The 27,428-nt window shown below is 41.3% G+C and overlaps 1 protein-coding gene across 1 annotated transcript; it reads right to left on the bottom strand.

Moving 5' to 3' along the window:
- Positions 1–1,895: 1,895 nt before the first annotated feature.
- On the bottom strand, positions 1,896–27,270 carry fer1l4 (fer-1 like family member 4). Its single transcript, XM_027278836.1, has 49 exons — positions 27,065–27,270; positions 25,780–25,835; positions 23,105–23,193; positions 22,914–23,013; positions 22,735–22,829; positions 22,313–22,357; positions 21,932–22,096; positions 21,780–21,840; positions 20,953–21,084; positions 20,814–20,876; positions 20,632–20,716; positions 20,383–20,551; positions 20,121–20,301; positions 19,654–19,840; positions 19,348–19,427; positions 18,789–18,914; positions 18,544–18,613; positions 18,067–18,164; positions 17,362–17,470; positions 16,526–16,751; positions 15,824–15,956; positions 15,621–15,721; positions 15,431–15,518; positions 15,212–15,328; positions 14,955–15,107; positions 14,574–14,766; positions 14,301–14,425; positions 14,045–14,179; positions 13,771–13,944; positions 12,587–12,697; positions 12,344–12,505; positions 12,016–12,190; positions 11,525–11,637; positions 11,319–11,435; positions 11,088–11,127; positions 10,651–10,751; positions 9,355–9,489; positions 9,157–9,276; positions 8,940–9,067; positions 8,678–8,848; positions 7,943–8,097; positions 7,635–7,816; positions 7,473–7,558; positions 7,295–7,393; positions 6,697–6,814; positions 5,963–6,086; positions 4,669–4,976; positions 4,361–4,461; positions 1,896–2,934 (listed from the first exon to the last, which is right to left on the bottom strand). The coding sequence occupies exons 1-49, from the start codon at positions 27,141–27,143 to the stop codon at positions 2,754–2,756; spliced, it is 6,162 nt and encodes a 2,053-aa protein (XP_027134637.1). The 5' UTR covers positions 27,144–27,270; the 3' UTR covers positions 1,896–2,753.
- Between the last annotated feature and the right edge of the window lie 158 nt (positions 27,271–27,428).

Below are 27,428 nucleotides of genomic sequence, written 5' to 3'. Positions count from 1 at the left end.
TGTCAGATACACACAGTCAGTTTAAACTGCAGACTATCTCAATATTTTTATTTCTTTCATTAAAAAAGTTGTTTATTAAGAACCATTTATGTTTTTCTATGAAAGAAAATTTAAAGGTCCAGTGTAAAGTTTAAAGGTCCTTACATATAATGCAACCTGAATGTTGAATAAAAAAGGCTGCATGAAGGCCACTCTGAAATGGTGTAATTTAAAGGGTCAGTTCACTTAAATAAAATTAAGAAATGCATGTTTAGAGATATCTGTATCTGAGATTTCTAGAGTGAAATCAGGGGTCATCCAAGCTGACCCCCGGCAAGTTGCTATGTTATTACAGGGCACATACAGACAAGCAACCATTCACCACACCTACTAACCTATTAAGAGTATGTCTTTGGACTGTACCTAGGACTGTACTTAGGAAGTACCAGCACAAACACAGGGAGAACTCCACAGGAAAACCGGGAATCTTGCTGTGAGGTGACAGTGCTAACCACTGCACCACCATGCCGACCAGAAATGGACTATAATATATAATAATTTTTGCAAGATGATTTTCAGAAATCAAATATTTAAAAACCTTTAGAAACAGCATATTTTAGCCATAGTTTAACAAAACATAAGAAAGTAGTTACATTTAAAATAAAAGCCATTAGATTTTCTTTGATGTGATTATGACAGATCAATGACATTAGCAGCAACAACAACATTACCTAAGGTCTATAAGCATCATGCTAAACATTATGACATGTAACAAGGACAAATCAACTGACATCTGGGGATAGTGGGGGGTCACAATTTACTGATCCAGTTGTTTTGGGGGTTGCGGGCTGAACCCCCTGCTTTAAAGTGTCTACAGCCATGGCAGCACTGTGAGGCTGTAGTGCATCGAGCTAAATGCTAATAACAGCACACTAACATGCTGATGTTTAGCAGGTATAATATTTCCTTGCTTTTAAAACCAGAGTTACAAGGCATGAAACAAGGCAAACAATATAAATAGATAAAACAGGAAATAACTAAATATAAAACAATAAAAATAGTAGTGTAGTAGAGTAGTAGAGTACTAAGTAAAGCTGAGGCTGGTGGGAATATCATTAGTTTTGCAGGTTTGTGGACATAAATCAAAGTATTGCTGTGAGGATGTATTTGTGTTTGGAAGTTTGTGACAAAGGTTTTACGTCCCGTGTAAAAGCATGTTTGTATTCATCCATCAGTTTGACATTCACACATCTGGTAGAAATCTTGTTGGAGGCTCAAGACAGATGTTGTTACTGAAGCTCTAGGATGAGCAACGCATCAGGTTCAGGAGTAGACCTGCCCAGTCAGCTAGAGGAGGGCCGGAGAAATAAACATATATTAAGACTGTATCTTTCTATATTGAACGAGATTGTCTTTGGTCTCCTCAGCACTGATATTAAACCGTCAACTGAAGATCAACTTGTTATCTGTTGTGTTTATTTAACTGTTTGAAGATCTTACCTATCAATTCGAACGATCTGAAGGTTTTATTGTACGATGACACTAGATGAAAAGTTAAGGGTATCATTAAGGAGACATGAATGTTTGGAACTAATTTCACAGCAATTCATCCAATAGTCATGATGGCACTGGTGGTGGTAAAGTCAGAAGATTACCAAAGTGAGTAGAGTCATCCTGTGGGGAACCTGAATTTCACAGGAATCCATCAAGCAGTTGTTGAGATATTTTAATGGATGGACGAGCTACATGTAGTATGATGTAAAATAATAACCTGACAGCGTTGTCTGACAGCAGTGGACACAGTTTTTGGTGCAAACTGAACCCCACACTGGTCTGACATCATTTCCTGTCTAGTCTCTGAGGCAACAAACCAACATCATCAAAGTCTCAGAGGAAACTATCAGAGCATGCGTGTGTAAACAAACCATTTCTAACTTCCTGCTGAACCCAGCATGAAGACAAGGATGAAAACTTTTATTTCACTCCCCTCACCTTCACAAGTCAAACTGTGTTTACTCAGAATCATATTTAACTATCTTGTTATAAGAAAACAAAAATACATTACTGAAGACAGAGTCCACAGACAGCTATCTCATTATCTAATAAAATTTTTTACAGTCTGTTCACTTCCTGCAGACAGACACTGTTTAATATTTCTTAATTTATTTACACAGAAATAACAGCAAACATTCAGATTGATCATTCAGTTAAAATAATCAAAAATGGAAAAATAAATTGATACAAATGAGTCAGTGCAAAATTAAACAAAAATATTGATCTTACTCATTTTACTTATTTATTTACTTTCTAAATACGAATTTGCGACCACAGCTATGTTTAATTATTTAAATTACACTTGTTTACAATAGTTTGTTGTGTTTATGTTTATGACATAAGCTGATTTATCCAGACAGATTTTTGCTGTATGTCCATCACAGTGTGTCCAGTGCTGCAAGACACTATCACAATCTAAACATGTGATGTAAATCTACAGTAATCCAGTAATTTCCTCTGGTGACAAATGAACCTGACAGTAAAACAGATTCCTGATTATTTCTTCCATGATCCAGGTTGTGTTCATATAAATCAGGATGCTGGGTAATATGGTGCAGTCAGTGTGAACATATTAAATAATGAGTTTTACTGATTGGTGGAGCAGAAATCAGGTTAAATATAACTTCAGTCAGTCGTAGACTGGATCAGTTCAGGATTAGAAACCTGAGACAGTCTGTAACGTCCAGGACGAGGTGATGAAGATCCCCTCACAGGTTTCTTCATCCATGGATAATCAAGGAGGTGATCTGCCCTGGCAGCGTGTAGACGATGAGGACTAAGAAGACTGTGAGGATGGCGAGGATGACTAAAGCAATGATGTACTTCTTGTACTTCCTCCAGATGAGGAAGATGAAGCTCTTCAACGGGTTGACAAACCAGGAGAAGTTGGTGGTGGGACGACTAGAGGGGTGACATAAAACAGTTTGTTTAGACCTGGACCGTGTCTACAGACCTCTGCTAAAGGTCTGATCACACCAGCACCTAAAAAGGAAAAATTCATTTAGTTGGTCAGTGGATTTACTCGTAGGGGCGATGTCAATCCACTCCCTCGATTTAACTTTGTTGAACTCTGATAGAAGAATAAACAGTGCTGACTGTGGACCACCGACCAGTTTTATGTAACCTCCTTTTGTAACCTCCTCCTTTCTAAGTATAAACTGCTTTCTTCCCCTCGTCAGTAACTCCTTGAAAAATATTGGCAGGAGGAGTAAACAACACAGCAAAGAGAAAACAGAGAAGCTTGGAGAGCTATTGTGACTGACTTGCTGGTGTATTATTTTGCCAGCTGTAGTAGTTTGAATCGCATATTTAAACAAGTGCATGAATGAATTGGACTTCCTGGTGTGACTAGGCCTTAAAGGACAGATTCACACTTTTTCATGTTATAACAACAGTCAGGTGCCTGTATGAACATTTATGTATTCATTCCTCCTGTTCATACTGGGCATTAAAATAGCTCCTTGTAATGTATTTCAAATGTAAGATGAGGGACAAATTTTCTTCTGTATAAAGATACACTCAAAGTTAATCTACAGTCCCTCCAGTTCAGCACTGAAACATTGTCAAAGGAAACACAAAGAGGGAATATCAAACTAAAAAGAATGAGGAATGTGGTTACATGAAACCAATGCAGAAGTGCCAAAAACTGCAGTTTCTCAAACGTCCACTTGAGGCTCTCCATAAACCCCCATGTTAAAATGTCCAACTTCACAGCAGAAATAAACATGTTTACAGCCTGGTACAAAAAACTGTTTTGGTCTCTGTAGCAAATTTCCCCGTTCATGACAACTGTACTGAGGGTGAACTTTTATAGAACTCACCTGTTCAAATTACACTGAGGCTTAAAGTTATACAGAATTAACAGTGTGGCCAAATTGATTGTCAGGTAAGTGCTGTTACAGATGGCTTGTTCGAGTAGACCGGCATCATTCAGCCCGCCTCAGCTCCAGGCTTCACTTCTTTGCACAGATTTAGATTTGGGAGGCAGCAGAAGCAGGACTGACTTCACAACGTCACAGAGACTACATCCATGTTTTACACTGTCTATAGTTGTGACACAGGTTGACTGTGCAAATCTAAAACATTTTCCTTGTACACTTACTGTTTTTATTCATTATGAACAATAAATAAAAAGGCCTCTTTGTGTTTTAAGTGTATATTTGTACCGCAGAGAGATCGTTCAATTAATGAACTGGAGGAATGATTGCAGCAGGTAAAACATATGAGAATCTGACTATTGTTTTAAGCCAGACTGAAAAATGGTGAACGTGTCCTTTAACTGTCCTGTGTGTGTGTGTGTGTGTGTGTGTGTGTGTGTGTGTTGTACTTTGGTTTGTCCAGAGGCTCTGGCTCCTTTCGTTTCCGTCCCACAGGGTTGGCCTCCGCCTGCTCTAATGTCACCAGCTGAAGCTCTGCCTCCACCTTCCCCTTTACACAGACACACACACACACACACACACACACACACACACACACACACCGTTTAAATGTCAGCACAAGTATTCAGTCTGGAGTTTAAATTATACTTTTACATTACATTACTGTAAAATTATACATTTCTATGCAGTAAATGCAGTGGTATAAGAGTGTTTAGATTTGGGAGGCAGCAGAGGCAGGACAGATGGGTTCTTTTACCATGAGCAGGAATGTGTTGCCGCTGCTGTCGATGAACTCAAGGTCCTCCGGTTTCATCTTACTCCTCCTGTCCTTCGTCTTCTTCTTCTTCTTCTTCTTTCCTTTCTTCAGGGCCTCCTCCCTCTCCTTCTCCTCCCTCTCAAAGTCTTCAGCTGTCTTCAAGCGGATCAGTGGCCACCAGCCCTTCATCTTCTTGGCGCGAAAGATGGAGAGTCGAGGGCCAGCCCGATCCTTCGCCATCTGAATCGTACACTTACTGGATGACTTTGCTGCTCGCACCATGTCGTTGAGACGTAACTCTATGGCGCCTGGAAGAGGAAGAAGAAAACATAAGCTGTTTTATCCTGTGATGCAACCTGAATCTTGAATAATCTTGAAAAATGGCGAGGGTGTGTAAAGGTCACTCTGAAATGTAAATTTAAAGTGTCAGTTCACTCAAATGTTGTATGGAGATATCTGTATCTGAGAATTTTGGAATGAAATAATTTAGATTGTTGGTCCAAGGTTCAATAAAAACTGTTTTTTTTTCTTTTGTTTTTTGTTTTTTTTTACTGTATAATCACCTGAAAATAAGTATTTTTATGTTTTTGTTACCCTACATTGAGCCTTTAATAACTACAGATACTGGTCCTCTTCCACGGTGTCCATCATGTTCTGGCATGTTACACCACCATATTTCTACAGTAGCCCAGAACACACACACACAAAAAAAAACACTGGCTCTAAATAAGGCTTTTCATGTTATTTGCATGTTTTCCGACTACAATAGTTTCTCCTTCACACTGTGGTTTGCTGTCTGTAACCACATCGCTGGATACCACTAAATCTTTTACACTGGTTCGTCAAAACATTCAGTCTTTCAGAAGCAGTGTTTTAGAAGTTAAATTAAAATTGTTGACAGGTTTGTGAATTATAACGTAAATTATCAAATAAAACCAAAGCCCAAATGACTCACTTGATTCTACTTCACTGTTAAGCTACTGTCAATGTAAAGCAACACTGCAGATGCTGCAGAGCCTACCAGGAAGGGATTATGCTCTTTGAGCTGCTTCTACTGTGAAACATCTGCAGGAAGTGCTGAGTTTAGGTAGTTTAACAGATAAAAAACAGCATAGTATAAATCACTGGAATTTTAACATCAGTGCTGTAAATTTTACATTACATAGACGTAAACATGGAGGTAGTGTTGAGCAAGCAGACTAGAAAATGGGGAGCCCTTATAAAATAAATATGACCAGATATAGGTATAAAGCAGGGAAAATTTTTAGACTTTATAGGCCTGTTTGCATCATACCCAGGAAGTCATTGGCAGCGATGCGGTCATAGTCCCAGACCTGCAGCGTGAGAACAGCCGGCTGTCGAAACTCGGACTCCTCCAGAGAGAAAAATGACTCCTTCTTCTTATAAACCACCTCTTTCTACAGGACAAGAGGATGAGACTGACAGTGTGAAGAGGAGGAATGATGGAAAGATCATCAGATCATTATAATACAAAAGATTTGTCCTCTGGAGAACAGAAATGTGACCATGAAATTGAATGATGATCTGTCTGGAAGACAGTGAAATATCTGACTGTGGACCAAGTATATTAATCAGTATCTTTCAGGCTGTTAATGAAGCATCCTCTGGGGAACACGAATAGGATGAGCACATTCACTGGAGATTGTGATAAAATATTGATATTTCTTGAATGATATTGTATTAGCTGAGCGACTTTTCATTTATTGTTAACTGATTAATCATTCATCAATCAAAAACACCTCTTTGGATTCGGCTTGTCTGATGTGGGTGATTTGCTGCTTTTCTCTGTTTCATTGCAAACTACTATTTTTGGATTTTGGACGGTTGGTCACACAAAACATATGAATACATCCACTTGGATTCTGGGAATCAGCATTGGACATTTTCAAAAATAATGGACAGATTAGTCAAGATGGAAAATAATAATTAGCTGTAGCCCCATAAGGTCACTTATAATGATCAGGATTCATGGAAGTGGAAATGTTGATCATCAGCATGTGTTTGTACCTCAGTAGGAAGGTAGTCGAAGCGGAACACAAATCTCCAGTTAAAATTTCCTTCCCCAGTCAGGGAGTTGAAGTGGACGTCAGTCTCCTGTTTTTCTCCTTCCAGTCCCTTTATCCAGCTGCACAGAGGACAGAATGAAACAGTCAGCCTTCAGAGCCAAGAAATGTTTAATTATTATTATTAGTTCACTAAGCCCCACCCTCCAATCACCTTCAGGATAACCTTGGACCCCACGTCAAATTAAGAAAGAGGATATGAGTTAATATTGTTAAGATTTGATATTACACATACATAGAGATATGCCACCAAGTAGCAACTTAGAGATATGAGCAACTCACAATCCTTACTGTTCACCTTGTTTATATTTTTGTCTTTCTGTCTTTTTTGGATTTTGTACATCTGTTTATTGATATTTTAATACTGAACCTGATATTTTGTATTTGCACTCTTTTTTATGTTTATTTAAGTTGTTTTCCTAAATTTATCTGCAATGGCTGTACATCAATTTTCCTCAGGATAAGTATGATAAATAAAGTTCTATCTTCTATCTTACAGTAATTGTTAAGTGTTTGTGTGTGAGTGTGCTTGTGAACCTGACCCCTTAACGTAGATGTCCGAGGACGGTTGACCGGTGAACGGGTTGATATCGTCCAGAAAGACGTCATCAGTGTTCCAAATGATCACACGCAGCTCGTACCTGTCATCATGAAACAACAACATAGTGTAACTCTATTATTATATTGAACTCTGCTGCACTCAATCGTTTGTTGACCTACTGTTCAGGTTTGCGTGGCTTGATGTCAACAGCGGGCGGAGCTGGGACATCAGTTGCAAACATGTCCACCCACATATGAAGGTAACCCTGGAATATGACATGACATGTAGTAACACCAACCATACTGGCTGTCATTGCTGTTTGTACTGTAGTTATCTGTTACCTGTGGCAGTCCAGGATTGTCCTGGTTCATCAGGGACCGGATCTCCACATGCTCTGGGACCAGAGGACGAGCTCCAGTGAGGAACTCGTTCATCTCCCCCCAGTGGTGTAGCACGTACAGGGCTGAGTGCTCCTCCATCTCTGCCTCTTCTGCTGGAGACAGCTGGTTCTTCTTCAGCAGAGCTGATAACAAGAACACTGCTGTCAGAGATGTTAACACTTTCACTGCTGCAGTATGAGCAGCAGTAGCACTATTGTGTCAGAAGCAGCAGGGGGGCTTAATGACTAATTGCACCTAACTAGATGTACCTTCAGGTACTGCATCAGGTGGGATCTTGAAGATTTTGTTGAGAACTTTAACCTCAGATGTTCTGTACTCTGGGGACATGATACCGTTCTTCCTGCAGAGCTCAGCCAAGATGATCGACGGCTTCCTCGAATCACGCCACATATTGTAACCATTACTGAACGAGAGTCACACACAGAGTCACATAGAGCCACAGGTAAACATTTGATGAGACAGACAAACAGATGAAGTACATGACACACACAGTAGTTTCTGTACTAATATTTTGTTGTACTATTTATGTGGCATAGTGGTATTAGAAATGGTGGCCAAAAACATCATAGAACCGGTTCTAACTTGTTGAAGTACTGTTTCCAGTTCTGGTTTTCACTTGTTTGAGCTTTCATATTACAGTTTTGGTATTACATTTAAACATTTACACGTATTTACATGCTGTAATTTTGATGCTATTGTGTCATAATACTAGTGGTAATGCGTCCTCTTACGGTCATTATAATGTCACAGTACTAGTTTGAACATGTTCCAACACAACATAGTTCCCGTACTAACATGTCATAGGTTACTAGTGGTAATGTGTCCTCTTACGGTCATTATAATGTCACAGTACTAGTTTGAACATGTTCCAACACAACATAGTTCCCGTACTAACATGTCATAGGTTTGGTGCCAACTTGTTCTAGTACTGGTTCTAATGTATCATAGTTCTAAGACTAACGTGATGTAGTTGCGATACTAACGTGTCATAGTAAAAAGCCAGTCCGCAGCTGGCTCTGTGGCGGCTGTAGAACCGGTTCTCCAGATCAACCCGTGTTTCGCCAATGACTTCATCAGCCCCTACAAGATCATGGTCCATCACTTTGACAACCAACTCTGTATCCAGCGGGAAAGACACTGTGAATTCAAACACCCTGAAAGACAGTGTCAGACAAGGAGACAGTCAGTCAGACAGACAGACAGAGAGACAGAGAATCTGTACAAAGTACACAGACAGGTACTGACTCTCCGAATGTAGGGTTGAGCTGTTTAGGGATGTATCGATCTTTGCTGTCCAGAAACTGCTCTCCAGACCGAACCACCAGATAAGGGTCGGCTTTACCATTCGGGTCTTTGGGAGACAGATTGGTTGCCTGCAGGACACAGACAGAGACAGTATAACTCCATAGAATACAACACCATTCCAACATGACAGGTGGTGGATGGATGTAGAGAGAGGTACCTTAACAATGTAGACTCGGACCAACACTTTGAGCGGAGAGTTTTTTGGGATTCCACTGGTGATCTGAACCGTTATGTCTTCTTTGTCTCCTGGATCAAGTGGATAAACCAGGAAGGATCCCTGTGGATAGAGAGGATGGAATAATGACAGTCTCTGCAGAGTCAGACAGACAGACAGACAGCTCTCCATCCACAATACCTTGTATTTTCCCATTAGCCTCTCTTCTTCATCTTCAATTTCATCCTCCGCACTTGCTCTGCCTTTATACAGAGGGAAGGTCTGCAGCCAGTCCTGAAACTGACTGAACTCTGACTCCAGATCACCTCCATAGAGCTGAATACATATAAAAACACACAAACAGGAGCAGAAGTAAAAACATAAACCAATAAGCTTTTATTCCATATTGGCTCTGGCTTCATAATTTAGACTGAGAGGAAAACTATGATGAACGGGAAACTAAAGATCTTCATAGGTCTACTCGCTTTCTGGGACCTAGTACAAATTATATCATGTCTAGTCTGGTCTGGTAGGGTCTCAATACCCAACTGGGTTCTAGTGGAGTGTTTCTGTTCACTACTTTATGGATCAGTACTAATTATCCCTTTTTTCAAAGGTTTTTAGGCACAGGGTGAGGAGCTCAGACATCCTACAATTCAAAACCAGTTGGGATTGTCACATCAAGTCTGGGACTGCCTCTGGATCCTTAATGGAGAGACTGAGGAAATGGCTGGGCAGAGGGATTTTTGTACCACTTTACTTAACCAACTTTCTTTGTGACCCAGGCCTGGATGAGCAGCAGAAAACTGATGGGTTTAGGCAGAACCTTTACACGTGCATTTTAGATCAGGTCCTCTACAACAAACCTTTATGTGTTTTGCAGCGTCTCGACATATGAAGCTATGAATTTAATGTTGTTGACCTCAGTCAGGTACAGTAGAGTCTATTTGTGGCAATCAGTGGTTTGCAGCTGAAGTAGAAACTCCCACAACACAACCACAAGTAATTTCCAGCAGAATCTCCTTGCTTTTAGGTTGAGTGATTGTTTTACTATGGAAAAAGCAATAGTATCTGATGTTGGACTCCTTTAGGCCACTGTGGTCAGACTGTATGTTTAAATTACAGCTGGCTGGCCAGTGAGGTGCATCCATTAGATTCGTGTGGGTGTCCACCCAATGATATTCACTCATCTTTTAGCTGTGGCTTGGTCTCCACCAACTTCTCAAAGTCACTATTTTTTTCCAGGTAATCTCTAACTTTGTATGTCTACTGTTGGTTTCTGGGCAGGTAAGGTACAGAGCTAGTCTGCCGGAAACAGCTGCCTGCTGCTCCTGGAAATTAGGGTTGAGAGACTAAACCATACAGGACTTAAATACTCAGTAGACCTTTGTTCGCCTCTACCAGACACATCAGATTGAATGTTCTTCTACTGCTGATGGTGGTATAGCCCAAACGGACAGACCGGATGGTAAAGTGTCAATCACAGTGACTTCAGACCTTTAGGGTGGCAATCTTCTTGCGTTTGGGAGGCTCAATCTCTACCACCACGACATCCTCCTCCTCGTCTTCAATGTTCGCCATAGTCAGTTTTACATCTTCTGAACAAACAAAACAAAACAAACTCTGTTAACATTGTTTTCCTTTTTGTGTCAATACTGTCAATTTTGTGGTATGTTTATTGTATTGTTCATATTCCTTTGTTTTTCTTTAGTAGAACTATGTCCTCGTATTATGATGTGCATTTGGTCTGTGTCTGTTTTCCTGGTTTGGACTTGGACTGACATGAAAAGAAGGTAAATGATCTCCTGAGAGGAACTGCAACTGAACAAACCTAAACTCTCATCTCAATAATAAATAGTTTCACATTACATTAATATGGCACAATACATGTTAGTATGACTAAAATTAAAAAGAAGTATAAGTTAAAACTGTACCTGTCTCTGCCTGTTCTTCCATCTCCTCCTCCTCAGCAGCCTTCAAACAGTCAACACATCAGACATGGTGAGTAAAAAAACGATTTATCAATAACATTTTTCAAGGGGGTCCTTACGTACAATAAAGACAATACACACATAAACATGTATTCATCCATTGATTCTTTACTTTTGTTTCTGCTTTAAAGTCTTACACATTTATTCAAATAGACAGGTAAATCAGTGTCCCACCTGTTTCTCTAACTCCTCCAGTGAAGCATAATATTTAGACCACCAATCCAGTTCTTCCTTCTCAGGCAGATCCTCCTCCAGCTCTTTCCCATCCTTCGTCAGTATGTTCAGAGGAGCCTGAGTGTAAACAACTTATGCTTTAATCAAAATCTGGATTAAATTTGTCTGAATAATTCTGCTTTTTAGGAGGATTTCAACACACGTACCTTAACCAGCTTGATGGGATTGATGGGAATCTTTGACTCTTTAATTCGCAGGCTGTTGAGTCCAATATTCTTCATTGACCTCAGAGGGTCCAACTTCATCGTATTCCGCCTCACTGGATAGACACACAGAGAAACTGTATCCATAAAAACTATAGGAGAGAGTTCAACTACAAATCCCAGAGGGTTAATTCCCATTGGATAAATTTGAATCAGTTCACATTTTGGATTTATTTAGGATAAAATTAACTCTAAAATATGTTGATATACACTATTATCAAAACAGAAATTGTACAGTCAAAGCAAAACAGCTATAACTAGGCACAGGAGGCCTGTCCAACTTTGGATTTCTCCATATGTTCAATATTAAACAATGTGTTTGTCTGCACTATCACGACAAACGTTTGAACATCACCATATGAATATACCTGTCTTAGTGATCCCCATCGAGTAGACCATGAATACTACCTTCATCACTCTTTCATAGCTCTTACCCTTTGGTTTAGGCTCTTCTTCACCCTCCTCTTGCCCAACCCCAAGCTCAGGTGGGGCGTAGTCCATAAGGCTCTGGACACCGTAGGACCCGACCAGAGCAAGCCGACCAAATGCCCGCTGCTCCACAACGAACACCGTCAAAGGAGGATGTAGGTATGCCTGCTCTGGCAGTTCCTAATCAAACCAAACCCAGGAAAAGAAAGGAAGATGTTAGCTACATCTCTACTCTGTATGCATGCAATGGATAAACCAGGTGTGTGTGAAATAAGGCTGCGTTTCTTAGGCACTTAGTAGTCAATAACCATATCACTAATGACAGAAACTAACCACGTCAATATAGCGGACTAGCTCTTTGAAGTTGGGGTGTGTCTGGTAGTTCTCGATCTCTTCAGACTCAAGCTGCTGCCCTCCACATTCCATCCTCACCATGGGACGAACGACCTCAAACAGCTCCACCCGTTTCAGCTCCCGCAGACCCCAGAACAGCACCTGGACATAAACATACAAAAATGTAAATGTGTAATGTCCCAAAGGCACATGTCAACAACACCTTGTGCGTGTGTGAGAGACCTCAATCCTGAAGGTCTTTAGAACTGGCCGGACTCCTTCTGGGATGTTGTAATATTTCTGCTCTTTCAGGTAGGTCAGCTCCTGAGGGTCCACACTTTTGGGAAGACAGGGCTGCAGGGAGAGAAATTATTTTATAGTTCCCCATTTAGAATTAATTAATGCATATTGCTTATTTCTGTTTTTCCTGAAGGATAATATTCCAGTTTATTGCAACTGTTTTGGTGTTTCTGTTCATATTTTTTATCAGCTCAACAAAGTAGTTGTAGTTTTTACATCTTCTACTTGTGACCAAATTGCCTAGCCACTTTCATAAAGGACCAGTGTGGAGGATTTGGTGCTTGCAGATTGCAACCCCCTTGTTTTACCCTCTCCTTCCTAGCATGAAGTTGAGAAACTACAGTAACAACGAAACACACCAAAAACATGAAAGGTCTTATCCAGAGCCACAATTCTTCTTCAAATGATTATACACTTATAAAGAACAAAAATATGAGTATTATATAATTTTTTGCCATATTCTGTAAGTAGAGTCAACTAAAACTTTAATATGGAGTTTGACCGCTTCTCAGCAGAACAACTGTGCATTATTGACTACAGCTTTTTTCCATTTATCTTCACTGGTCAGGTAAATGTACCAGATGTGCTCTGCCTGCCAACCATCTTGGTTCCTTCTTATCTGGTTTGTGGTTCAGTTGTTAGCAAAGTTTTCTGTTTTGTTTTGGTTTTCTTCAGTGTTGTCCTTGTGTCTGTGTGGGTTTTCACCCGGTACTTTTACTTCTTCCCACAGTCCAGAGACATGCAGGGTAACTGGTGACTCTAAATTGCCCATAGGTGTGAATGGTTGTTTATCTCTATGTGTCAGCTCTGTGATGAACCATCGACTTGTCCAGGGTGTACCCGATCACCCAATGTCAGCTAGGATTGGTTCTAGCCCCCCCATGACACTGGTAGGGATAAGCAGTTATTGTAAAAGTACGGATGTTACAGCATCTGTAAACGCAGGACGTCGAGTAGATCTTGCAGGCTTAGCACATCTGGTACCTATATAGTGTCTTCTGAGGGCAAGGAATGTGAGTAAATTAAGGCCAATTTTGAGAAAAATACTGGAAAAATGTTTTATCCTCTGTGTTGAATATAGCACAGAAACTACAACAAACAATGGTTGATTGATTGACAGGTGTCACCTCTCCAAAGCCAGAGTAGTCCAGCTCGATGAGCTCGAAGGCAGCCAACAGCTCACCAGCGGAGGCCTTCCCTATGCTAACGTCAAAGAAATGGAGGTGGGGTTTCTGGTAGTACTGCTCCACAGTTTTAAACTCAGGCTCGGCATAGGCCCGACCCAGAAGCTTGTGACTGCCCTGCACAAATGCACACACACATGCACACACATGGGGTGTTATGACATCACTTCTTGAATGTGCAGAGGCAGCAGAAGAATAATATGAACATCAGCATTACCATGCTGTCATAGTTGTAGATGATGATGATGATGAGAGGCGGGTCTCGCTGGAGATCCTCTTTTGTTCCCTCTAGCAGAACTCTGTCAAACAACAAAGTCTCGCACCAGGCTGGAGACAGAGTTCCAGTACAGACCTGCAAACACACACAGAGCATGTATAAATATGTCAATGACTACTCAACCATGAGGAATTCAGACTTCCAACATGTGAATTGTCAGAATTTGAAATAACTGAAGTTGCACAGTTGTATCTACCTTGGTGACCTGGCACTGTGTAGAGAAGAGGACCTTGGCAAAGGGATTTGATAGACCATTATTTTCAGCAGCCATCAGGCCACGCCCCTGGTACAGGTGACATCGAAGCTGGAAGTACCTGCTGTCTGTAGACAGAGAGAGAAAGAGGGAGGTCTATCTTCACCTGACCAATCCACGTAAAGCAAGTCCAAATAAAGTAATCACTGGATTACAAGAACAAAGTTTTTGTGTACAGACTCCACGCCCCCTCCTGGACAAGGTTAGATGACTCACCCTGGCAGGACAGGCTGGCAGGAAGCTTTATATTCCCTGTGGAAACCAGCCTCCTCTGCTCCTCCTCCTCCTCAAAAACTGGCAGAAACTCCTCTGGCAAGCAGCTGGTGGCCTCTTTACTGTACTTGCCCAGACCGAGCCACATGTAGACCTCCAGCTTTGCAAAGATCTCACTTGCTGAACCTCCTGGAGACTGTAAAGACAAACAGAATAGCAACCCGTGAGTGTCATAACTGTTTGCCAGAGATAGAACAGGATGCGTCACTTGCATCATCCATAGTTTTAGAGACAGAAAGACGAGCCTCATCTATGATTTGAAAGATGATGAAAGATGTGCATCATGTACCCTCAATGAAGATCAGTCAGTGTTAGAACGGCTACCTTCATGTAGAGGGTAGTGACTCGTCCACTGTCCCGCCCCCTCTGCTCCTCCACAAATGAGAAGAAGATGGAGTAGGCGGGGATCCTGACATAAGCCAATCGCTTGCTTCCACTTAGTAACCACAGAAACGCATCCGGGATGGTTGTCTGGGGCTGGAGAAAGGGTGTTTAGAAAAGATGTGTCAGACCTCAGATATAATGAAAACATTGCACCTTTGACGTCTTTGTGGTGACCTGATGACTCAAAGATTTCTAACCTCTTTTGCCAGTAGGCAGAGTTTCTGTAGGATTTTCCTGCCTTCTATCAAACGCTGCTTGGCTGTCCGCCTGGTGAACCTCCTCTTAGCCCTTACAGCCTGTCTGGCTAGCAAGATCTGGAGACAGTCAGGCATTAGGTCAGAGAGATAGACAGGCAGGTAGATAGCCACAAGTAGAGTCAGTAAGGTAGAAAGAGAGACAAGTGAGACCACACTCACCAAATTCTTCTTGATGAACACCTTCCTGCATCTGTCCAGGTTGTTGGGACGAGACTGAGACCTCCTCTCTGAAAAAACACTAAACTGTCTGCAGAGACGGACAGGATGATAGACAAAGAGACAGACGTGGAGGCATCACACTAAGTCTATTAAACAACTGCAATCACATTTTCAGAAGGCTTAGACTTACTTGCAGGATGCTAGCAACTCCAGCAGCACATTTACAAAACGCTCCTTCACGTTACTCCGCGGTCTCCTCAAGAGACGTTCCACCTCATCGAGACCGATTTCCTGTTAGAGTAGTGGGGAGCAGAGTAGGGGGTGAAACATGACCACTGTTTGAAGGCACTGCGCACAACACATCATAGAAACTAAAGATCACTTGACTCTCACCAGCCTGTCGGCCATCTTGTTGAGCCAGTTAGCCTGATAGAGACGAAAGCTATGATCTTCAAACTGACTCCAGACATAAAGACAAGGCTTCTGCTTTATAGAGGGGGGTTGGAGAGGATGACACTGGAATGACCTGAGAGACAGACAGGTAAAGAGACACAGACAGGAATTGGGCAGTAAGTTTGTGCAGTATTTACTGGAGGTACACTATCACACTTTTGTCCAAAGTGCTTAGACTGCCCATGCATTGGGAGAAAATGGGCTCAATGACACGTCAACATGTGGAGATTGACCTGCCAGAACTGTGGTTATTGGAAGACCCAATTTACTTGCTCAACAACAGCAATATAGGGGGTATTGAGAGTGGCTCAGAGGATCAGATCAGAGGATCAGGAAGGAGACAGGTCTTAGCACTTTGGGGAAGGACTACTGACCTTCACTGCGCTTATTATTTGGCACGAGAAGGGACATGTTGAGGAACTCCTAAACCTACTGACACCTCTTGTCTTACAAGGTGTCACCAGGTTAGATGGTCTAAATAATGGATCCCATGATCCATAATGCGGCTGGGGAGAAAGACTATTTCACCATGTGTCACCACAACCTGCAGCTGGAGAAGTTGCAGGAAATGGATGGATGGGTTGTGTTGTAGTTATCTGTGTAGGTGCAGTAGTTACCTGTGTGGATACAGTGGTTATTTACCTGTCATACTCTGTGGGTTGGGGTTTCATGGCAGGAGACACAGATCTCATCTCAGGTTCAGGATTCAGCACCTCTCTGTCCAGCTCGTCCTCTGACTCCAGCAGACCCTGTCCTTCCTCATTCAGATCCTCCCTGCTCCTCCTTAGCTCTTCTCTGCTTCTGCTCAGCTCCTCCTTGCTCTGACTCTTCTTGGATCCCCTAACCTCCACTGCTTTCCCATAATTCCCTGTCAGACAGAACAGCTGATCAGGGGATGTTGGAAATTAAATTCCACATCTGAACCGAAGGTAGACAGAATAATCTGGCTCAGCAGTGACCTAAATCCAGCATCAGGTGGTAACTCTGAGCCAAAGCATGTCCAAATACACTAACTGGAACTGATATTTAATCAGAATTAACCCTGTAGTCCACATCAGTTTAATTTCAGTTATGTTGAAACAACATGAATTGCCACATTTAAAAAAAAGAGAGAAAACTTTTATTTTGTGGATGCTTCATGTGTTTTCAGTTTTTGTTCAATTAACATCAGTGTGAAGCTGGTTGAAGGTCTGAATGTTAGACTGTATGCAGCTGCCGCAGATGTTCTACATGTTTTACAAATTTATCATATCAGTGATAACTGTCAAATGTCAGTTCCACCTTAAATATATAAATATCTAATATAAGATTTTGCATTGTTGGTTAGACATTACTTTTAGCAGTATTTCCGTCTCTCTATTTTCTGACTTGACTAACTGATTGAGAAAATATTTGGCAGAATAATAGCTGATGAAAAGATCTGTTAGCTGCAGCCCCAGCATGGATGTATCTGTAAGCACATAGAATACAGTGCGTACCTATTGAGAGTTCAAAGGTCAGTGGTCTGGTTCCTACAGACGGGTCGATCATGGTGACTTCAAACAGAGCGGCGAACAACAAAAACGTCTCCCTCTCTCCTAGGTAACCCTGAGAATAGAAAATAAGAAGGAAAATATGAGAACTGCAGGACGCCACTCTCTTCACGTTCTAGCGCTGTCCTGTGGAGTGAAGTTGTCCTGGGTCCTCTTTGTTTGCATTACTTTGTATATCCTTCCACTACGGTAGATAATTAGTAGTATTTCTTGCCTTGTTTTGCGGATGATATTCACTTATATGTTTTGTTTAGGCCTCAAAATGTTGGCAGATAATTTCCAACAATTTTAAACAAACATTGACTCATGTTTCCTGATAATAAGAGTTATGCAAAGAACCTGCATTAAAAAAAGTGAGGAGAGGTGAAACATGGAGTAAAGTGTGTAAATATGAACAAATAAGCAAAAAAGAATTAGAGAAAGAAGGGAACAATAATGCAGAATGGCAGGAAAACACATGTACAAAGAAAAATAAAGACTGAAGGAACCTTGAACAAGATTACTCTGTTTTTCAGTATTAAAATTTGAGAAATAAATGATAAGAATACAGTTATTTATTCAGAATTATTAGCTATCACAGACATAGTTTTTATTTTTTATTTTTTAATTTTGCATTAATGATGACATGGTGCTGGTGGTGTCGGCACTGACCTCAGGGAGTGGGTGGGTCTCCTCGACCTCCACAGTAACGGCCTCTGGTACCTCATCTCCTGCATCGCCTGACTCCTCGACCGCTCCACTGGCAGCCGCTATGACAACAGCACGAAACAAACAGATGAATAAACTATGAATACATGTGGAGTCCCACTGCCTGTCCCATGTCGGCCTCATGTGTAATGTTATGATCTTTCTGCACTTTTGAGCTGAAATATAATTAACATTTGTATTATAGCATCCAAAGCTTACAAATAGTTTTTTTTAAATCACCAGTAAATCTCTTTAGACTGCAGCTGGAATAAAACTCACTAATAACTCTTTTCGCTATTTTACCAGTCAGTATCAGTTTTGGAGGTGTTTGATGGTTTCAACCAGTTTCCCTGCTGCTTCTAGTAAGCTGAGTTAAATACACACCCTGTTCCCTTTATAGTTGAGGTAATTATTTCTCCTGCTTCTCCTTGGCAGACTGACCTTCTTTCTTCTCCTTCTTGCTGCTCCTCTTCTTCCTCAGTCCCAGTTTTCCCAGTGCTCCTTTCACCTTCTAGGACACACAAGGAGTAGTCACGTAAGAGTCAGTGAGGTCATATGAGATTTGACAAGGTGATGTGAGAATTGCTGAGATCAGCAGAGTATCATTAAGGTAATAAAGATTTTACTGGGGTTGCCAAGGTAACAACATTTCTCAGCTCTTATGAAAAACAGAAAGTAGGAGGTACCTTTCCCACAGCGCCTGAGGCTGTCTCAGTGTTGACGGCAGAAGGAGAGGAGTAAACATCCACTGTGAGAGCAAGGAGTATTCGACCGCGGTAGAAGATTCCTTCACCCAAACCCTGGTTCAAAGCCTGGAGAAGAGAGATAGTTAGTCCACTTCAGGAACATGAGCTCTGCTCCAAGCACCCTCTGGGTGTCCCGAAATCCCTACTCTATCTCTAAAGCGAAGGTCACCCTATAGAGGAAACTCATTTTGGCCACTTTCACCTCATTCTATGGTCACTACCAAAAGGTTGTGACCATAGTTGAAGGTCGGAACATAGATAGAGCAAAACAGACAGTCTGGTACATCATCCACATTATCCATTTTCCCATCACTTCTAAAAAAAGACCCAGAGGTAATTGGACTCTTTTACCTGGGGCAGCAACCCACTCCCAACCCAGAGGGAGCATTCCACTGTTGTTCGGCAGAGAACCATGACCTCAGACTTGGAGGTGCTGACTTCCCAAAATGCAGAATTTTTGCTTTAAATGTCAGGTTTGATGTGCTTGTGTATGTTTTACCTGGTGGATGTCTCCAAGGGTGGAGTTCTTAGGAGAACCGTACAGGTTAATCCAACCTGGACCGAAGGTGGGGTTAAACCCTGCAGACAGACAGATTGTTATAATACATTCTCATATAAAAGCTGGTGTTCAAAGAGTCTCTACTAAGTCTTTACTAAAAACTCAACAGTAAACATCATCAACAGCAAAAAAAAAACTGGAGCAGATCCAAAACCAAGAAGGTATCTTGCTGAAATATGATTAAAAATACTCTTAATTTTTAATAAAGGGCTGTCTCTAAGAGCATGTGTAAATTATGGGTTGTACCATTCCTGGTGGGATCAGAAATCTTCTGCAGGTCCAGGAAGTGCGTTGCCAGAGCGATATCACCCATCTTGGCATCATCGAGGACCTGGACTCTAATTCGCTGAGCCAGAGGAGGAAACTGCTCAATGAAAGAGATCTCCTCATTCCAAACTGGACTGCTTGTAGCATTGGCGACCGACGTCTCCCCCTGCATACACACAGTCACAACATTCACATTTGGTGACTCTTAGCTGTAGTTTCAAAAGACAATAAGCATGTATCAATCAATCAAAAAGTTCCAGAACCAGAGGATCAAAACTAGGAACAAAATGTCCCCTTGACCTTGTGTGACTCCAACGACCATCGTCCATATTTGAGCTCAGGTGATCTTAATGACTGTTGCTCAAACCAGTTTTGGCACCTGGAGCTATCAGAGTCTTTGGATCCTTCTGTTGAAAGTTTACATGTCAATTTATACATCTGTTTACCTGTTGTCCAGCAAAGGTCACCTGTACGTAGGGATCAATGAAGACTGTACGGTCGGTGACCTTTGACATTTTGCCCATTAGCCCCGACTCCATGGTGGGTAGGCCTTCAGCCTTGTAGATCTTGACACGGAAACGAGCCCATGGACGCTCAGAGGACATACCACGAGGGAGCAAAAGGTTCCTGCAAGAAAATCAGAAAATCAGTCAAAATCAAGTTGCAACAGCTATTAATTTTTGGTAGGGTCAGTGTGATGTTACTGACTTTTCTATGTCTTCACCCGCTCTAGACGATGAAGGTGGTGGCAGACTGGTCATGTTCATAGCATCTCCCTTCATCAGTATACTGAGACTGGCCTTGACGTAACCCTTGATCCCTGACTTGGTGTCTGCTGGGTCAGTGAGAGGAGCCCACTTCTTGTAGAAACGATGGTCTGGAGACACAGAGAGGTCAGAGGTCAGTGAGTACTGCAGTACTTTGATCCAAGTGCTACAGTGTGAGCAGTTCTGGTACCTGGCTGGTTGTACACAGTGGCAATGTCAATCTTAAAGGTTCCAATGTGGGTCATCAGGAAGGCCAGAATCCGTCTGTGGAACACCTAAAAGGAGGTGACATTACAGGTGTTCACACACCCACACCCACATCTCTCACCATGGTAACACCAGTAGAAACAAAAAAGAAACAGTAGAACTGACCTTTATCTCAATGACTTTGTCAAAGAAAGTATGTGGATTCTCCTGAAACTCGAACTGGAAGTTCTAAAAGAGAAGAGGAGGTAAACATCTATTTTGTATTTTACTCTAGTGTATTCTACTGTACTCTTCTCTGCTGTACCTCATTGTAGAAGGGGCAGTTGGTGGATTTCTGTGTCTGTGTGTGCTTTTTCTGATTTCCCAGTCTGATGAAAACAGCAGGGTTGATGTTCACTCCAATGAGGTTCTGTGCCTCTAGGATGTTCACATTCACCTGCACAGACACACACAACTTACTGAGGTAATGGTTTCATCTGAACGTCTGTCTATTAACTTAATCTCCCCTTGAGGAGCACCAAAAATGGGGGCAAAGTGAAGGAACTGGCGGAACTGCCAGTGGACCTCTTTACTTTTGCAAGGATGCTGGAGAGTTCATGAGGTCGAGGAACAAACCGAGTAAAAACAATGGCCTGGTTAACGTTCCCTTCAAAGCTAAATACCTGGGTTCCCCACCAGTCAGTCAGAACTGAAGAAGCCCCTTGGATGATAAGTGAAACTTCTTCACGGATTTACAACCAAGTACAGTTGCCCCAGATTTGACCCTCAAAGAAAGATTACCTGGATGACTGAGTAAGAATACAGAAGTAAGAATATAGTGTGCCAGGACTACTGCTACAAGCCATATGGTCCATGTCAGTCTATACTCTCATGGAAGAACACTAAATGTTCTTAGTGGGAAATATCTGGCTCTTTAGCTGCCAAATGAAACTCACTACAAAGATCTGTAAAACTGAGTGGAGCTGCAGATTTACATGATTAGAAAGTTGTTTGAAGGCTTCCCTGACACATCCAACTGGGAAACCCCAGGGCACAACAGGGCATGCTGGCGGGAGCAAATGTCTCAGGATCCTCCAGGAGAAGCTGTCAAAGCCAACAAGCAGTCAAAAATGGATGGATGAATGAACATACCTGGAAGCTTTGGACTTTGGAAATTCCAGCAGCAACATTTTTGGACATGGCCCTGCAGCGACTGCATACACACACATTGTGAACAGTAGGTCAGTATTACAGCACCCAGATCTGAGCTGATAGAACTCAGACAGATTGTAAAGTAACCAGACCTCGGCAAAAGAGTAGAGATGATGTTGGAAGCCTCTAAGTCAATCAGGTCATCATCAAAGTCATCATCATCGTCATACTCGTCATCGTCACCATTATTGATCAGGGTACGCCCCAGTTGCCGAGCCTCCTTGTCCAGCTGACCTGGGTGAATGAACATTGGCTGACTAACATAGAGAGAGAGAGAGAGAGAGAGAGAGAGAGAGAGAGACAGAGAGATGAATGTATGCAGAAGTGACAAAAACTGCAGTTCCTCACTTGAGTTTGGCTACAGAATGAATCAATATTCATAAGCCCCCATGTTTAAAAGTCCAACTTCACAGCAGATATAAACATGTTTACAGCCTGGTACAAATACCAAAATGTGTCATGTAAATTCTCACCTCTCAGGGTCATTAAATCCATCATTCCTGATGACCAGAGCAGATCTGAGGATAAAGGAAGGAAGAGAAACAAAATGACATGAAAGAATATTTATTCAGCATGACTGTTTGTTGAAGGTTGATTTTTCTTTTCTTCTTGGCAAACAGTCTCGCCCTGTTTCCAATCTTGTGTGACGTAGGGGAAACACGTCCTGGCTGGCGTCACCGAGACAGACTTTGACTATGGTGACCGACTAAACTTCAGATAGACGTCTAACTTCATCCATTACACAAAGGCATCTAATTCTTGACCATCCTTAGCATCTTCCCATGAAATCAGGGTAAATTAAGACCTTTTTTAGTTTGAAAATCATTCACAAAAATCATTGTCTGTACAGTTTATTGGAAAAGATGTTTCCAGTTTAGCGTGGACGTGATCTTACTCATCCTTGTCTTCAACTTTCAGGAAGTCGAGTCCGTCCCAGTTTCCTGCTGTTCCCTCAACTGGATGATACCGAATATCCAACTCTATATAGATCTACAGAGAGAGAAAGTGATTAACCAACACCCCATGTTTAACTCTTATAAGACAACGTGTATGTGTGTGTGTTTGTGTCCTTACATCTGTCAGGCTGTAGTTAGCATCAGTCAGTGGTTCCCGTAGCAACAGCCTCCCTGCAGTAACAACATGCTGGAGACTGACAACCAGCTTACCCAGCAGTCTAAACACACACACACGCACATTTTTTATATGACTAATACAAAAACAATATGTGTATCTAATGTGTGTGTGTGAGAGAGAGAGTTTGTTACCTGTTGGAGAAGACCTTGCTGCAGTTGTAAACACTGATGGACAAAACTTCATCTCTGATCACTTTACCATAGTGAGGCCAACGGAAATGCTACACACACACACACGCACAATAACTTCATTTATACTCTGAATTAAAAGATAAACAAGCAAAAACTCAAACTACACAAATAAGTTTAACTTTTTGGAACAAGATGTGTGACAAAATAGTATTATTTTATCATTTTCTTTTAGTCATAGCTCACAGGCTTCCTAAAGTGTCGTCACATGACCTTTGGCATGTTGAAGTGTATGAGATACTGAAGATACTGAACCCCAAGTGAGAGCGTGATGATGTGCAGTTGGCACCTTTCATGGCAGCCAGTGCCATCAGTTTGTGAATGGGTGAATGAGATATGTAGTATAAAAGCACCTTGAGTAGTCAGAAGACTAGATGCACACTGCATCTACCATTTTAAATTCAGTCACATGGTAACTGGTGGCAGAATGAGATGGTAACAAAGACTGTCTCTGATGTTGGACGTGAATGTTCTCTCCTGGTCATTGATCTCTCCCACAAGTTGACACACATGTTGAGCATTTTGGAGTCCAGTGTTTTGCCCAAAGACACTTCAGAGTCGGGGTTTGAACCATTAACCCTGTGACAATTGACCAACACACTCACTACACTACAGCTGCTGTATTACATTAACAGGCAAACTCAGACTAAAAGACATTTTTCTGTACAACGTGCTTGGTTTAGACAAACATGCACACACACACATTTATACAGAAAATCACCTGGTCACACCTGAATAACAAACACACAACACAGATACTCAGGACTCGCGTCATACGGAGGTTACCGTAGTTACATTATCTAACCATTCAGCCGAGTTTATGTCAACAAAAAGGTGGAGATGTAGTGAAGTGGGTGGAGTATGGCTGTCACAATACCAGATTTTTAACACGGGATTATTGCAAAATCTATGACTGACGTGTTTTCATGGTTCTGTATCTCATTCAGCTTCTGCTGCAGAGCTCATCCTGCAACTTCACCACATCAAGCTGAAGTGAAACTAAGTGTCTGTTGCACTTTGGCACAGCAGTTCTTTGCTCAGCTAAATGCTAATGTCAACATGTGAACATGTTCATAATGACTATGCTAACATGCTGATGTTTGGTGGGTATAATACTGAACTGTTACTCAGTTTAGCTTGTTAGCATGCTAACATATTTGCTGATTAGTAAGCAAACAGCTGAGGCTGGTTTGTAGTTTTGTAGTTTTTTTGGCCTGGATGTATAAAAAGAACCGGACTGTGTCTCAAATCACATACTTCTATACTAAACCTTACTGTTTTGAGTACATACATAAGCACGTTCATACTGTCAGTTATTTAGTAGTACCCAGCACTCATGACAGTCAAAAAGTTGAGTGTGTTACTTGAATGGTCACCATTTTGGTGGGGCATTGTGAAAATGGTTTATGTTTATATTTTGGCAGTCAAATGTTCACACCAATACAGTTTCAAAAAAAAAAAAAAGCAGTAAAATGATGTGATCGTCCTTTCTGGTAAGTGCACAACAGCTGTACTCAAACCGAATAAATGATAATAATAACCATAATTATTATAATCATAACAAATACACGAGTACAGCTGTCCATATATAGCACCTACAGGTACATAGCGTTCTACTGAGAAGTGTACGAAGTATCCAAAGTGAGACACAGTACTGGATATAGTGGTGCATGAACCCAAAAAAGTTCATTTTCCAGCCTTAAAATTACCCCAATCTTCCACATATGCTTCAGCATTGTGTGGCCCATCGAGCAAGCACACAAGACTTCCACTGACTGAGCTGCTAATATCTTGTAATATCTTTAGCGCTCTGCTTGGATGGGGATTAAACAGACTTTCTAAATGTTATCGGACCAAATGGATGGACCAAAAGTTATTATACTGGGGTTGTGACACTCAAAGAATGTAGCCACCATTTCACACCTGCTTCTTCACAATGTAAGCTTATGGAAATTAGTCTTTTTGGGAAAGTGTGCATCACATGATTGATGCTATTGCACGCCAAAAGTCTGTTCCTGGGGGTTTTTGGTCATGAAGTACTGGACAGAACTGAATAATGGCAAATCTAGTTCAAAAGACAGTTATCAAAGTTATTATTGTTCATTGTCTGATGACAATGAATGTTAAATTTCAAGAGCATGAATTTGTTTTTGTTTTTTGTTTTTTCTCCAGGAGCCAGACACAGTCGAGTGCAGTAGAATATGTAGAATCACGTCACCTGTAGGTGTGTAGGTGTGTGTGTGTGTGTGTTGAAGGAGCGTAGTGTGTGTTCTGTAGGAGTGGTACAGTTTCCTATCAGCTCCATTAAAATAGTTTCAACCTGAAGCAGACAGCTACCTGCTTTAACACACACACACACACATATACATACAGGACAAATATGATGAAGATCATGTGATGTGAAATCTCAGCAGCTCATCATCCTCACACCTGAACTGACCCGAGACTCCAGACTGACATCAGGAGGAGATCTCTGTCTCTGTTTTCTCCCATTCACTTAAATAGAGTCTTATGAACATCAGTGGACAACTTAGCACCCATGACTGGTAATCATGATGACGTCATAGCCCTGCTCTGTGTTCTGGTTGATCTGAACGTGTCCACAGTGGTTTACTGACCTCGTTGAAGATGGCGAAGTTCTCACACTGCAGGACTCTGGTTTTATGGGTGAAACCTGGCGGACAGACAGACAGATAGATTGTGGGTAACCATAGCAACAGTACTAATGCTTCAGGCTCTGTTAGCAGCTGTCTGGCTGCAGAGGAGAAACAAGTGACATGAAAATAATTTGAGTTGACAACACCTCCGTTACTGTAAATAATATAACACACCAAGTATATGGATGATTAACATGAACTACAGTGGATAAACACATGAAGATGTTGAGGAGAATTATTGAAATGTATATAACTCCTTTAAGGCTTCACCATGTGTCTGCTAATATTTCTAAATGTTTGAACAAGAAAGGTACTTTATTTTACCGTCTATGGGAATGTCTAAAGATCCAAAACTTCTGTAAACATTTGGCCCTTTGATTGTCTGTTTGATTGTACTTGTTCATTATGTAGAAATTAAATACAACCCCAAAAGATGAGCTTAACAGAGCTTTGTACTTATATTTGTAACCAAGCCTGTTCCATCCCTGATAAACCTGAAGGATGACTTTACATTTTTAAAACATTAGTTTGAATATCGAAACAGTTTTTTGCTTCCTGTTATAATTCCCCCTGTTCACACTGGCCATCAACAGATTTATTCCCAACATTCTTCCAATGAAATTTACAGTTGTTCTGTGGGAAAATATATTCAAGGCTTTGACAGTGTGAGGTTTTTCCCCTCAACAGTGTTTCTTTGCTGAGCTGTAGGTAAGTGAGAGTCAGTACATACAAACACATGACTTTACAAGTCCTCTCACATCTAACTTTCTTTTTCATGCTATGCAGATTAAACAAAACATATGATGAACACTATGACTCACAGAATGTGGTTAAAATTAGATCCACAACATGAAAACGTGAATTAATGTATCAGTAATAGTGGTCTACTAATATAATAACCTGAAAGGAGATATTAGGAAAGGAGAGTACGTTCAATTTTGATCTTTTAAAGACACTCTGTTACTCATATTACTGAACTTTTACTTAAGTATATTATTAAAATTAGGATTTTTACTTCCAGTGGTGTATTTTTATCATGTGGTATTTCTTCTTCTAAGGAAAACCAAAGCATAGAAGCTTCATTATTTTTTATCTAAAATATAATCGTTAATTGTGTTCAGGAGCACAGAAACAAGCAGGAAAACAGACAAAAAGTACACTATACTACACTACAACAGGAAGGGGTAGTCGTCTTACTTCTCGCAATAAAGTGTATTTTATCCATGTGTGTATGTGTGTTACTGACCTCTGAAGCTGAGCTCGACCTTTCTGTCATATCGTCCCGGCAGGTTGGAGATCCTCCTCAGATTCACAGTGATGGACATGATGACAGACCTGTCTACCTGTCTACATTATGTCTCTCTGAAGTCGTCTCATCTGCTCGCTTCTGTCGTCTCTCTTCAGCAGTTGGAAACTAACTGCTGTGTTTTCTGTCCAACGCAATGATGGGAGGTTACCTGTGTGTGTAAGTGTGTGTGTGCGCATAACTGTACATGAAGGCTTGATAAAGTGTGTGTACAGTGTGTGTCTGTTAGGGCAGGTCCTCTGTAATGTTTGAGAAAGCAAAAAAAAGTTGCTCAACTAGTTTCCTCAAGATACACACACACACT

Source organism: Larimichthys crocea, chromosome VI (genome assembly GCF_000972845.2).
Source record: "Larimichthys crocea isolate SSNF chromosome VI, L_crocea_2.0, whole genome shotgun sequence".
NCBI classification, from domain to species: Eukaryota; Metazoa; Chordata; class Actinopteri; family Sciaenidae; genus Larimichthys; species Larimichthys crocea.
The sequence above is the reverse complement of the archived record's forward strand: the minus strand, read 5'-3'. Positions and strand labels throughout refer to the sequence as shown.